At 43.6% G+C, this 15,434-nt stretch overlaps 1 protein-coding gene across 1 annotated transcript in view; it reads right to left on the bottom strand.

Moving 5' to 3' along the window:
- plxna1b (plexin A1b) overlaps window positions 1-15,434 on the bottom strand; it is a 176,940-nt gene that overhangs the window by 85,258 nt on the left and 76,248 nt on the right. The window contains exon 4 of the mRNA XM_079186674.1: window positions 8,585-8,719. Within this exon, the coding sequence (XP_079042800.1) occupies window positions 8,585-8,719 (135 nt within the window). The remainder of the gene's footprint in view (window positions 1-8,584; window positions 8,720-15,434) is intronic.

Genomic DNA, 15,434 nt, shown 5'->3' with positions numbered 1-15,434 from the left:
TGCCTCAGAACAACAAAGAATAACACAGAGAAATAGAAATAAAAAAAGAGATACAACTGGACTCATTTGTTAAGTCTGCGACTGTCGCTCTAAAACGGCATTACTGTGCTGCGACTGTAATTCATGTTGCCATCTTCTGCTTTGGCACCAGGTGTGTCATATCATTCCTACATTAGAAATGGGAGTTCTACCCAGTAGTGGTCTGGCTATCCCCGAGGCGTAGCGCAGACACATGTCTCTCAACAGGGTCTCCGTGTAAGTGTTCGTTCTTCCAGGGCTGCAATACCTGCTCAGAGGGGTGTTGTATCAAAGGCTGGGTTAGCATGTGTGCATTGACTGGATTGTAAGGGGCTTAGGAGATCAATGACTGGCTAGGAGCTCGACGTGTTGACTGATTGGAGATAAGCAGCAAAGCAAACACGACTCTGGGAGTCTGGCACCGAAAAAAGGAAGGAGAGGTGCTGAAGTGCGGGCGGAGAGAGGGAGGAAGGCTAAAGGTTGTGTGGTAGGAGCAAATGAAAACGGAGAAACAGCAATCACGTCATTGTCTTCCATCAAAAAGTCATCCGTTGTTAGATTCAATTTGCTGACTGGTGTCCTAATACTAAATTGCTGTTACACTGTAGAGATGTTATTGACAGATCTGGTCATTGTGGTCAACTGAAATTGTTTGCGGCAGACCTGTTTTAGTGAATTAGGTCTTTATGTGTCAGTGAAAGAAAATAGTGCCCACTGTGATAGCTGTAATCTCTTGTTTTCTCTCTCAAAACTCACTCCCTGCAGTATGCTTTGCTCCCACTGCCCTTCCTGCCTCCTTCGCTATCTTTATCTCTCTCATATTGTGTTTTGCCTGCTGTTTCTCCCTCCCAATGAGCTCTCCTTCTCTTTCGCCTCTTCAATTTATCTTTTCTATCCTCTTTCTCCTGCACTGGGCTCAATTATTCATCCGCATTGTTTTTCCCTCTTCTGAAATACTGTTTTGATCTCGTCCTCTATACTCCATCCCGGTGAAAACAAGAGGCAGATCAAACAGCTTATTTATTTGTCCTTTGTGTGTGCTCCTATCGTGAGTTCAAGGCCAATGAAGATGACGACTCAAATTCCCCTTTCCTAGGAGACTGCTCTCAGACAACATATATACAGTATACACACACACACACACACACACCATACACACACAATAAGACTGTACTGCAGCTGCAGGACTGCTCTCTGTCACAGTATAGGTGTGTGTGTGTGTGTGTGTGTAAGCACCTTAAAAACTAACATAGAAGCTCCTTCAAATAAGCTAAAGGAAGTAAAGTGTCCTTTATAATGTTGAATTATTATGATATTTGTGTATTATGTGCTGAATTGCTGAAGCAATACCATCTGAAAAAATGACCTGAAGAAAAGACCAAAGAATTTGATCTTTTTCCAACAAAACTAGAGAGAAAAATAAAGGGAAATATGGAAAAAGTGCAACAGTTAGGACTGGCTACACAAACAAAATCAAGAGGAAACCTAGAGTGAGTAACAAAAAAAGGACATTGAAAAATAAAGACATGAGACCTCATCAGTCATCACGTGGACATCCCCATTAACTCCTCCAAAGAAAGCTAATCTTAAACTATAAGTCAATACACTTTCTCCCTCTTTGTGTAGCCGTTTGTCCATAATACTGTGTCCCTCAAGAAAGAGAGAGAGAGCCTGATAGAGAGAGAAAGTAGAATGAGAGAGCAAAAACTAAGACAGAGACAAAAGAGCAGACAGAGATTGAAAAAGCGCAGAAAACAAAGAATTGGAACAAAGAGACTGTAGAGAGAGAGAGAAAGAGGTAAATGTGACCAGCTAAGGTAGACAGGCCTAGGGGTCTTCTAATTAAGTGAGGATGGGAGAGGCCGGCGGCCTGGTAAATGACTCTGTCACTTTAGTAAATGGACTTGGTGAGGAGTGAGGAGCCACACAGCTGGCATTTCCATTAGCACTGCCAGGCGACCCACCACCATATACACAGACAGAGAGAAGCGGAGAGCGAGAGAGGGGGGGAAAAAAAAAAAAGAGGAAAGAGAAATGCCGCTGTACTTTATTTGCTCTCAGAGGAGTCGCTGTGTGAAAGTCATGCCTGGTAGGTGCATGGATGGATAATGATTGTGGAGAAAACTGAGCAGAATAAACAAAATCTGTGTGATTGACTCAAGATTACTGCCAGCAAGCTTTACAGGAGCTTTTTTGAAATATTACAATGATTTAATTGCAAATGAGATAATTGGTTGAAACAAACAAATATGTATTTTAACAAAGCTACATGAAAAACAAATCCAGGGACGCGAAAACGGTTCGATCTGATCAATGTTTGTCGTGGTTTTCCTTGACATCAGCTAATGTTGTGTAACAACCGTGTTTCATGTGAGAGAAAGACAATTGACATGGGCCTTGTGGTTATTATTAGTGCTGAAACAATAAGTCAACTAATCAATAAGGACGACAATTAAAGTGGTGGTCTATTTTGGATCAAGCTTGAACCATGCTGGGTCCCATATTTCCTGTAACGCAACTAACCAGCATCTTTCAGTCTTTCAAGCTTCTAGTTTGTAAAGCTTTCCATAACAAAATGTAAGTCTCTAAGCCAGAGCGAACACAACCCCTATGACGTCATCTGGGTTATTTTCTCGTATTTGAGAAGTCTAGAAAATAAGAGAAAGAAGACTTTACACGTCTGTTTTCACATGCTGAATAGTTCCCCTCATGGTGAGTAAGCTGGTCAATCATTTTAAAATCATTGAACCAAAAATGGTCAACATTTGCCTGGTCAAACTTCTCAAATGTGTGCACGTGCTGCCAAACTGAATCTCTTTAGACTGTTGCTTGAGCAAAACAAGCACTTTGAGGAAGTCACCTTGGGGTTTTGGAAAATTGTTATGGTTGTTTTCCGCAGTTTTATTTTCACATTTTACAGACAAAAATATAGATTGAAAAAATGTATAAATAGATAAAAGAATGAGTTATGATGTCTAACGGTCTTTCCAATTGTATTTATCAGTGTCGTGTTCTTTCATTTTGCGATATCTGAAAAATGTGCCATTCTTCTTTTACAGCCGGAGTTTTTCCCCCATTTGATGCTTTTTAACTCGGTCTGAAGAGGCCTGCTGTGCATGGCTTTGAATAGAAATGTGTGACACTTCATCGTTCTATCAAGTGTGGCTGGTGGTTAAGGCACAAGACTGAATACAGCGATGGGCCACTTGGAGCAGCTCCGCGGGCCACGCCAGCTTTTGATTGGCCTCATCCAATGACAGTCATTCAGAGCCACCTCTTTCCGCCCCAATCACTGTCAAGCAACAAGAGGACCAATTGCACAGCCGATTGATAATGATTGAGAAGAACGGGGAGGAGGGGGAGATGGTGGGAGAGAAAAACCATTAACCTCCCTATCCATCTCGCCCTCTTTTCTAACCCTATCAGTCTGCTCTATCACGCCATCCTTTGGGAAAAGACGGCAGAGTAAAACGGAGAGAGATGAGAGAAAGACAGAGCTATCTAGTGACAGCTAGACTTCCATTAGGACTGATAGCATCACGCCAAAGACAAGTGTCTGAGCACACTTCTCCGATGAGGCACGCACACATTCAATCAAGTACACGCTTTTTTTTCCCTCCTTTTTAAGGGAGACAACGATAGGACAGGAAAAAAGGAAGTGCGAGAAAAGGAAACACAATTAAGTGAAAAAGAGAGCAAGAGAGAAGTGAAGTTTGAGCTATTAAGAGACATGGAAACCATTCCTCCATGGCTAATGATGGGGTCTTGGTTAGTCTCCTCACATAGCTGCCACTGTTAGAAGGAATCAGCATCACTTTTCACTGTTTTTTTTAGGGTTCCCTTCTTTCAACACAGAAAGGAAGGGAGTAGGGCTCCAATTAACAATCAATTATAGATTCTTTTCAATTAACCAGTTCATTTTTCTAACTACTTTTAGAAATGACAGTACATTTGCTGTTACAAAAAAGCACAAGAGGTCTATAAATGTGGACATCTACATACACGCGAGTGTGAACTAATGCATGATTAACAGTATTGTGTGTTTAGTGTACGAGTGTGTGGGTGCATGTGCTCAGTAATGTTTTGAGGAAGGTGCTATAATGGTTTGAACTCTTGTAATTGAGTGCAGTTGAGCTACACCGCCACCCGCAGCACCACTTCTCCCTTTTAGTCACCGTGCTACCGTCTCCGCCTCGCTGCACCAGGTCTATTAACATTTACATAACAATGACCACCTCCTTGGTCAAAACTGTGTGTGTGGTGTGTGTGTGTGTGTGTGTGTGTGTGTGTGTGTGTGTGTGTGTGTGTGTGTGTGTGTGTGTGTGTGTGTGTGTGTGCACGCATGGACAGTCCTGATGCGTCAGTGGTCGGTGTGTGTAGGACATGCAAGTACTCATTCAAGCTTTACTCTGTCAAGCCAGTGAGTGGAAGAGATGATGCTGGAGTCGTGCTCATAAATCTAAATGAACAGGTCGGACGCTTACTGGGCTCAGCAGCTGAACGAAACTGAAGAAAAATAAATAATCAATCAAAAAAAGAAAACCTGGGGGGGGGAAAAACTCCTCTTCTCTATCTGTTGAAGCATTTAATGCAAATCACATTTCCTGCATGCACGTGTAGTTCAATCTGAGTGACAAAACAAGGTGTCAGCCAACAATCGCTGATGTTTGAATGCTGCATTACGCACTTGTTAACTTCGGTAGTTCCTCAGTCAGCCAGAGTTTGATAAATTATGGAAAATTAATCTTTGAGCTACTTAAAACTGACTGATTAGCTGTATCCAGTTCACTAAAATGTCAGTCTTGATTGATACAACCAGCTGCCTTTTTGTGTGTGTTGATGTCAGTCTCTGCTAATGTGTTTGCTAACGAGATTGGCAGCGAACCAGTAATATGTGAATGTAAACAGATCGACGCACAAACACACACACACACACACGCACACAAACACACACGCGCATGCACGCACACACCCATACAGAGGATTGATGTCTGACGAAACCCTATGGGTAAGATATTACTTGATGAGGCCTTGTTGAGAGAGCCAACAACACAATGCGGACCATTGTTTGCTATTGTAGGAACTCAAACCAACATCTTGTGAACGGCACAAGAACTTTGTGTGTGCATGAATACAGATTCCTTGGAGGGATGAGAGTCTTGTTGAAATGTGGAGGGGGAAATCTCTTTCAGATTTTGAATGGAAAGTCAGACAATGATGTCAGCACACACACACACAAACATATGTTTGAATGCTGAGCATATGTGCGTGCAAATGCAGAGTCAAAGAAATGCAGATGTGGTTGAATCAATGTTACAAGCACATGAACCCTCACTAGTACAAAATGCTGATTTTATGTGCTCACACACACAAACACACAACATGCTTGACACTTGAACAAAGGTTGTCTCATGCATACTCATAATACATCATTTCCCTCCACTTTATCAAGCCCTCCAAGTCCTTCCCGTCTGTTTCCAGGACACTCGCTCCAAACACAGTCCCCCTTCCCACACCGGAGGCGATGAATATTCATGCTTTCAGCAATTAGCCGGCGCCGCACTCCACACCGCTATCGTATGCATGGCTGCCATCAAAGACACAAGGATGTGCGTGTCCGTGTGTGTATGACACTGTGAGGCTGAGTACAAGTACAAAGACAGCAAGAATGGCAGCTGTAGCAACAAATTCAGCGAGAGCTTTCTACCTTTTTGGCTACGAAACAAAAAAGGGAAATGATTTGATGATGGAAAGTCTTGACTGAGCCAAGAGACCGTGTGATGATTTCCCACAGTGGCAGTTTTTGCATAGAGGAGAGATGCTTTCAAAGAGTTAACGTCGAGTCAAAGAGTGACATTGTTCTTGGTAAAGTTTTTCACATTTTAGCGAACAATCAGTACTTAAAGTTTCTAATCTGACCGCATGTATTAACTAATTTACGTCAAAAATAACAGTCTTGAGGTATGACGAGGGCAGTGTGTGTGTATGAGTGTGTGCATGCAGCTCGTGGGGTGTGTGAATGGATCCTTATCGATAATGTCAAGATTTCCAAAAATGTCAACTGGTGCCGATCTATACCCGTTTGCTAACACGCAAAGTCAAAATGTGCAAATGTGATAAAACTCATACAAACATATACAACACCAGCTGAAGTCCAAATTAAATGATTTAAATTTCCTTTAATGACATACTGTCTCATCAAACACACACACACACACACACCTAAAACACACACAGCAGGCCGTCCGCTCCTGCTGTCATATCCGCCATTGATAATAATGACAGTGATGAATATAGCTGGAACAGAGCGAGTCATAAATCACTGGGCCTCACCCCTAAGTCTGACTCACCGCCTGGTCCTGCATTTGTGTGTGAGCGTGTGTGAGAAAGAGAGAGAGGAGGGGGAGAGGGAAGGGAGGACTCGTCGTAGGCTACGCATCAGTGGATATGTCCAGTGACACCTTAATGTGCTTGGCTTGTCTGAGGAACCCCCGCAGGCCACCGGCTATATACACACACACACACACACACACACACACACACACACACACACACAAACACAAACACAGATGTCTACTTGCGGGATGAGAGCAGGGCTATGTGTGTATGTATTTCATTTGAAAATTGGGGAAAGGGGAGCATGGTTGCATTCGTCATGCAAACTTACTGGTGTGTGTGTGTGTGTGTGTGTGTGTGGGTGTGTGTGTGTGTGTGTGTGTGTAGTACAGTGGAGTACCCTGCTTCAGCTCAAAACCAGCAAACCAGAGAGATGGGGGAGAGAAGAGGAACGCAGCAGCGATAGTGAGAGATCATTAAAAACATGGGAATGGGATCAGTAGAAGGCAGTTGAGAGGGGAGGACTCAATTTGGGCTTAGATGGAAACATGGGAGCATGTGTGAGTATGAGTGTGAGTGTGTGTGGCAGCTGAGGCATGGATTTACAAAAGTAGGGATGGGGGGGCATAGAGGGATAGATGGAGGGCAGAGGGATAAAGATGAAGGTAGGACGGAGGGCGAGAGGAGGGAATTGCCCCCTCCAGTCATTAGTGCTGGGAAGGGGGTTTAGCTAGAAGGTCTGGCAACCGTAGCCCCCACCCCGTTCTGCTTAACCCGAGCCTGCTAACCATTAATGGGGATCAAACACACAGCGAGATGAAGGTGTCTGTGTGAGAGACAGAGAATGTGTTTCAACATGATGGTGGGAGTTCTGGAGAAAAAGGGCATGATGGGAGGTGGATGGAGACAGAACATCCTTGAGTGTAAATGGTTGTGTTGTGTTGTGTTGTGTGTGTGTGTGTCCCTCTTGTCCGTGCTCTAGCTGCCAGATAAAGTGGAGCAGGCCCACCAAGTCACAAAGACACTCTCACACAAAAACTAAAACCAAACCGTGTATACTCCACCTTCGTCTCCACATATAAGCTACTGTGTACCCCCGCTGCCTGGAATCTACAGCGTGCATCACATTAGCGGTCTTCAAAACTCACAATTGAATCAGAAAATATGCCAGCGGCATTTCAAACCCTTTCTACTAATTTAAGAACGTGACTTGTGTGCTGATAACATGAGGCAAGTAATGCTAGTGTTAGCAGCTAATGCAACTCCCAACTGGCCCCCGAACTCCTCTCAATTACTGAAGTCGTGCTGATTTGTCTACAGGGACAAACGCTCATATGGCGTTATGGGAAATGACTAATTCAAAAAAGACACTGACCTGGGAACTAGCTCACACTTTTTAATCAGGCAATCTTTTCCCATTTTAGATCTACTAAATCCAGACATATTTAAATCATGTACAACCCCACTTTCCTTCCCCCCCCCCCCTCCATCTCCGCTTCCTTCACTCACCACACTAATGAGACAGAAAAACAAGGGGAGCAGCTGGGCCTGGGGAGCAACAGAGATGCGACATGCTCTCCTCCACCCCCCCCCCCCCCCTAACTCACCATCAAAGTAGACACAACCCTCACCAGCGGTGGAGCTGGTAATGACCGCGGGCACACACACACACACACACACCACATGTGACCTATAACACTCGCTGTATGTCTGTCTGTGTGTGTAATGTCTTGATTATTAGCGAACCATCATGGTGGCACTGTGTGTAGCTGGTGTGTGTGTTGCTGTGTAATTACATCCAGTGGGGGTGAGTTGTGTTGTGATTGTACAGTGGGTAGGAGGTTTAAGATATACAGGAACTAATGGCTAAAGTGGATGAGGTCTGCTCTGAACAGTTGGTAGCAGACTGCTGTGGTGGAAATGACCATTGCAACGTTCAATACGACAGAATTGCTTGTGTGAATGTTTGTGTGTGTGTGTGTGTGTGTGTGTGTTAGTGTGTGTGTGTACATGCTTGTGGGTCCACCCAAATAAAATACCTAACTGGAGCCATATGTGTTAACAAGGCATTGTTAGCCCTGTACCCGAGGTAAGTGCTGGATTGGATACGGAGTCTAATGATGGCTACATCCATCCATCCATCGTTACCGCACACATACCGTGTGTGTGTTAGCATTTCATAATCTTAATAGGTGCATGTTTTTGTGTGCATCTCTGACGCTGAACTCACCTGTTTGTCAGTCAGCGTGTAGATGTGCTGCTGGTCTGGGCTGAACAGCATGTCTCTCAGTAAGGGACTTCCTCCCTCGCTTACAGTCACCTTCTCGTAGAGCACAGCGGGACGGCTCACAGAGTTCACCAAGATCTACAGAGAAACATTAAACAGTTAGAAAAAATACTCACATTTTCATAAAAACTTACTTAAGTACTTATATAATAGTACACAACATTGAATGCAAGTAGAACTATGATTACGCACAAATTACTGTATCTTGAAAGGGGACGTTTTATCAGACATTATCCAACCAAGAACAGTTTGTGTAAAATTCCAAACAATGTAGAACGGAGAGATGTACAGTATAGTACTTGTATTATTATTGTGATAACAATTTTCCCATGACCGAAATGTATCAAGCAATGTGTACTGCTTTACAGTAAAAACGTTCATGATGAAGGCTTTCAAAAAGGAAAGTTAGAAAGCAAGAGGAACATGCTGAGGGGGGCTCTTACTCATGACCCCCGACAAACGTATCTCACATCGCTTCTACCTTTGTGTATGTTTCTCCAGCTGGAGAAAGAGACTGCATGTACTCCAGCAGTAACAGGTGGTTATTATTACAGCGGTAGGCACTGTGAAATGATCAACATTTTAGAGAAAGGTTGAAAGCGCCTGCTTTACTGAGCCGTGTAGAGGGCTTAATTGAAAGGCTTTGTTAAATCGCAGTATTGAATATAGTATCATTATTGTGAACGCAGACATCATTACAGGGGTATGTGCATGGAAAGGAGCATTATTGACTGCATAATGATGTTAATACAACTGTGGGGGGAAAGAATCTCTATTTAGCACCTGAGAGGAACTAATGAAAACACTTTTAAAAACTGAAATGATGACGGAAAGTAGTGCGTATTAAAATGTAATTTTCCTGTATGAAGCCCAGAGAGAATAACAGTGAGACACTATCTCTGGATTTCAATGAAAACTTAATCATCCAATACACCTGGAGACAAATCTAACTGCATACACACACAAACACACAGACACACACACTTGCGCTCAAATTTTCTTTGTGAGCTTTGGCGAATAATTTGCCCAGATATGGAAAGTAATGGTGCAGATACAAGATAGGAGATTGGCTGGCTGGGGATGGCTGTGAGCCAAAGTCATCTCAGCAGCAAATGAAAAGCGCAGAGCGACGGGGGGGGGGGGGGGGGGGGGGGGGGAAGTATCAGCTCTCCATTACTGAGCTTTGTAGACTCGCACTGCTATCAGCCCAGTGACAAGGAAGGGACAGCAGGCAATGACTAGCTGGAAAATGATACTGAACATACAGACACACACACAGACAAATAGGTTCACACTCAGATAGATGAAAAATGATAAGATGAAAACAGACCCCCACACACACACACACACACACGATGATAGATATGCATAGGCTAATATGTGTTTTGATAGATATGTACATGCACACACACACACAAACAGGTTTTCACGGGTGGACGCTGAGCGCACACACTTTGCGATGAAAGAATTTATTTACAATCTCACCAAAAGAAACCAGGGGCAACAATCCCATTATCTCTCACTGCCTGTGTTTGTGCCAGAGAGAGAGAGAGGGAGGGGGGGGAGAGAGAGAGAGAGAGAGAGAGAGAGAGAGAGAGAGAGAGAGAGAGAGAGAGAGAGAGAGAGAGAGAGGAGGGAGAGAGAGAGAGAGAGAGAGAGAGAGGAGAGAGAGCTCATAAGGCTGTGATGAAGCACTGGAGAAGAGAGGAAATATGGATGTTATTATCTAGATAATGGGCCCGTAAACAAAGGATACATTTCATTCACGGATGGCTCGCATCTAAATGAGCACACGCAAGCACACCAACACGCATGGCAACATACTGTAGTTTTAAACACAGACAACCGACACAAGGAAAAATGCTTGCTGACACACATAAAAGTGAAAGAATAGGTTTGTATTTTCTCCCCCTCTCTCTCTCTTTCACACAAAAAAGAGCCATTTCAGTTGGCAGCCACATCTATCTCTGGGAAGTCCAGTCCACTGGCTAATGACCAGTCCCCGCCTAGACTGGTTTTGCACACACAATAATAGAGAGAATAAAAGTCTGTCTTTCTGACGGGCTTCCTATCTTCTGTTTGTATCCATCTGCTTGTCTCTTTGTGCATCTTCCAGCCTGCAAAATCCCAAATGTACAAACGGCTGTCTCTTCGTAGTTTATCTCACTTTGGCCAAATACTGATTCCAGTATCACTTTAGAAACAGAGACTCAAACAATTGGTGGTACTTGATCTAACTTTTTTCCCTCCCGACATTATTTCCCCTCCTGTTTTTGATTCTCTCCCTCACCTTTCCCATTCTCTGAGGATGCAGTTCATATACAGTGCTAACATTTAAAAAATAAAAAATAAAAATAAAATGTGTTGGGAGAGTGAGAGAGGTGAGAAAGAGAGAGAGAGAGAAGAGTGGAGCCAGTGAGAGTGGGTGATGTGTGAAAACAACAAGTAATAAATTGTCCCAAATCAATTTATTCCACAGGCGCCGCAGCCAAGACTGGCCAGAGATTATGGAAACCAGGGAGGGAACAAAGGACTATGGAACATATAAACTGAACAGATGGACGGATGGATGGACGGATGGATGATGAACATTTGTCTAATTGAATCAAACTGAGCCTCTGTGCTTGGGAACCAACCACTAGAATCTAATAATAAGGTTAACAGGGCGAGCTGTATGTTCAGGAGGGTTAAAAGCTTCTCTATAGACGTGTACAACTAAGTGTGTACAATCACATACGTGCGCATGTAAGCTTGCATGCCTGTGCATATGTCTGTCGGTTTACACATTTATCTACAAGCACCTGTGGTGTATAAACATGCACAAGTCTGTATAAGTTCACAGTTGTATGTTAACACGCGTGTGCATGCACAGCTCTATGTGACTTTGTATGTATGTGAGGGAACCATGTCAAGAAATCAATGCAATGGTCAGTGATGGCTGGAGATGCTGCTGCTGTCTCACCGTCTCCTCTGTATTGCTTAGCCTTCCGCTAAGTGGTTGATGGATGGATTCATGGACCGATGCTGTGCTTGTGTTTTTCAGGAAAAGCCCGTCTCTGATCTCTTGTCAACATGCATAATGCAACATTAATAGCCTCTGAACACATTACGGGCAGTGTCTTAAGTAAGGATGCAGAGAAGCATTGAGAGAGGGAGAAGACGATGAAGACAAAGCAAAAGTGTTTAAGAGGAAGGAACAATGTGGAGCAAAAGCCACATGAGGAGAATAGCAGATGAGGAATTACAGGAGAAATAACAACTATAATCTTTGTCTCTCAACGGCTCTGATGTCAAACTCCAAACCTGCCTTTTCAGATCTGCTACTCCAAGGCCTTCCTTGACCTGCACTTGTTATTCCTTCCTGGATTTTAATGTTGTTTTTTCAGCTCAACATAACCGGGAAATAAATAGAGATGAAGTAATATCTTTTGTTTTCCACTAGAACTGTGCTCTCTGGGGACAAGTGGCCCTACAATGTTGAAAACAAAAGAAATCTGATGTTTAATGCAGTAAATGAGGGAAACAAGTTGTGGAATGACTTCTAGTGCATCCATATAAAGTGGCCCATTTTCAACATTCCCCAGCATCCCCAGGGATTGTATTACCATCTCTGACTTTCCCCGTCTGCGACATGCCTCTGGATATAAAGAAACCTTGCATAATTCCTGTATGAGGGAAAAAAAAGGATGGCAAACAAATAAAATCAACAGCGCACCATCACCACACTGAAGCTACCATCCCCCTCCTTCTCTTCCTCCTACAACATCCATTTTTTTTATCTGTTCTCTGTGCATTAACACCTCCCTAAACCCACCAATCCACCCCAAATCCCCTAATGCCGGGTTTTATCTGTGCCAGGCAGGCCTGGTTAGCACTGATAGACGCACAGGATAGCTAGTTGGTGATAGGGAGGCTGGCGGTGTGAAGGTGAGAGAGTTGGGCGATAAGACAGCGGCACGTCAATGAGAATGACGCCTGTCAGAGCCGCAACTGACAACTGATGGAGCTTGTGTGCATGATTGAGAGGGAGAAACTGAGAAGATTGTCAATTGTGTGCCCTCTAGTGCATGGATGTACTGTGGGATGAAAGGAAGGAGAGGAACAAGAAGGAGGAAAAGTGAAGAGTCTGAGGAACTCAAGAAGAACTTCTTGAAATAAAAGACGGCAAGTAAAAATCAAGAAAAGAGGAGGTACGTAGGAACTTCAAAGACTTCAATAAAATGAATTACAAGCTCACGGAACGGAACACAATGAAATGGTCCAGGTGTTCCCGGGTCTAACTGGGAGCCATAACACACCAGCCAAGCATAAAGCCCCAGTAATGGCTTTGACATTTCAAAGCAGATTTGGAGATGTGCGTGAACACAAAGCATACGCGCCTCGCTCGTAGCATGTCGGATCGCACACACAAACACGCATACTCTTACTTTATAGAGGGGCTAACTTGACATAAGTAGGTCTACCCATGCATAATGGTAGCAAGCCCCACATTCCTGACTTTGATGTGGAGGGGAGCCCCTGTGTGTATGTGCATGTGTTTAGGGAGCCCCATTGAAGTGGGGAATTCAGTGTGGCCCTCTCCAGAACAAAAGAAAAAGGAAGAAAAGCAGCAAGAGGGCCTTGAACAGATGAAAGAAACGAGGCAAGGTCCTACAGTCATTTGACTATGGGAAGGAGTGATGAAGTGGGTGAACAAGTGAACAACAGATGACGATACTTTGTATTAATGGACTTTAATACCCGGGTGATCTTGTGTATTGTAATACACCACTTGGCTGTACTGAGCATATGGTTGTGAATGCTACCAATTTTTCATGTTTATGTACAATAGTTGTATATTTATCTTTGTATTTAATCCAGGGTGCACTTGTCAGTCTCTTACAGCATGTGATCCTCTCACATTTTTTCCTTTTTTCTGCTGTTAAAGATCATGTGACATGATAGAAAGCTCCAGGACAGCTACGAAACGAACTTCACGGTGACATTTTTTTTCCAATTACTTTCTAAGGTCAAGAATGGAGTTTGATCGTCAGCTTTTAAGCCAACGTGGATGAGAATTCCTCAGAACAAAGTTTTAACATCTACAATTCAATTACAAATGGGCAAAACAAATTCTAATCTAATAATGAAGATTGTGTAATATGCTCTAAAGCTAGTATTGTCATTATCATCGTTCAACAGAAAATTCAATCTTCGCTGAAATACCTAACACAAAGTTTTTCACAACTTTGACTTTGACCCTGACCTTACAGAAAGCCTATAACCTCGTAGTGTCTGGGATGACAGATAAACAGTCACACACGTCATATTAGGCTCAGTGGAGACAGCCCAATGACATCTCCATGTAAACGTCTCCCGTATCCTGTGTGTCCCTCTTTAAGCGGTGTTTTCTATCCGCAGCAGAGGCATTCAGATAAAGGGGCTGAAATCACTCACTTCCTATCGCACGGTGAGCTTGGCAGAACTTGAGCGCAGCAAGACAATAAAACAAATCCATCAATTGTTCTTGAACGGCAAGATGTTGCCCGTAGAAACATCACAAAACGTACATTTCCCCTATTGCTCTGTGTGTGTGTGTGTGTGTGTGTGTGTGTGTGTGTGTGTGTGTGTGTGTGTGTGTGTGTGTGTGTGTGTGTGTGTGTGTGTGTGTGTGTGTGTGTGTTTTCAGGGAAATTCAAGATGACAGTGCCACTAGCACTGAGCACTTGAGCCTGTGCTCTTACACACACACACACACACACACACACACACACAGGCAGGTAGAGTATAGTGGGTAGTAGTACACTCATTCTCTGTGATACAGAGCTGCAGTGCATTGTTAGTGAGAAGAGAGCATCCCCTGGATATATGAAAGAAGTGATTTAATGGAATAAGTTGTTTTATCTAACAAAAAGAGACTCTCTCTTTTTTATATTCCATAGCTCCAAGGTCGTGATTGTGTGTGTAGGTGTGTGTGTGTGTGTGTGTGTGTGTGTGTGTGTGTGTGTGTGTGTGTGTGTGTGTGTGTGTGTGTGTGTGTGTGTGTGTGTGTGTGTGTGTGTGTGTGTGTGAGAGAGAGAGAGAGAGAGAGAGAGAGAGAGTTAGAAGCCGCGAGCAGATGGAGCATCACACATGAGTGAGTGATCGCTCCGATATATCTATGGGACAAATCCACCACCATCACACACATTCACAGTATATACAGCCGACACACAGAGGAGCTCAGAGTAAACCTGTACCATATGTGGGTCAGACAGCTTTTCCTTCAACAGCACCAAGACAGACAAAGAGCTATGCTGACAATGATGGAGGAGGCGTGCCCTTAAAACACACACATATATATATATACACACACACACACACACACACACACACACACACACAGTCGGTGGAATGTCAGCATGGCTGCTATCAATACACAGTGTGTGTCTGGAGCGGGTTATTTTAAGGCCTGGGAAGGAGAGCAGATGCAATCATAAAATGTTGCTCTCTTTTATTTAAGATAGAGGGGCTTTAGTGGTGTGAAATAAGACAGCATGTGGACTCTTTTAAAAGGGTATGCCTATAAGGAAGCCCTGCTGTGGTGAGGAGTCCTTGCTTCTTAAGATTACTTATTTATTTATGTATAAGCACTCGATAGAGATGCACCGAGTGATCGGCTGCCGATCGAAACTGGCAAGAAACCTTAGAGTAATCCGACAGCATGGGGTCCCTCCATAGCACAGTGCTGCTTCAAAACAGAGCTAACAGCTAACGTTACCAGAGGTTACATTGACTTGCATTTAAGCTCTACTCATTAAAATTAGTACTAGGG

Source organism: Pholis gunnellus, assembly GCF_910591455.1.
Source record: "Pholis gunnellus genome assembly, chromosome: 3".
NCBI lineage: Eukaryota > Metazoa > Chordata > Actinopteri > Perciformes > Pholidae > Pholis > Pholis gunnellus.
The sequence above is the reverse complement of the archived record's forward strand: the minus strand, read 5'-3'. Positions and strand labels throughout refer to the sequence as shown.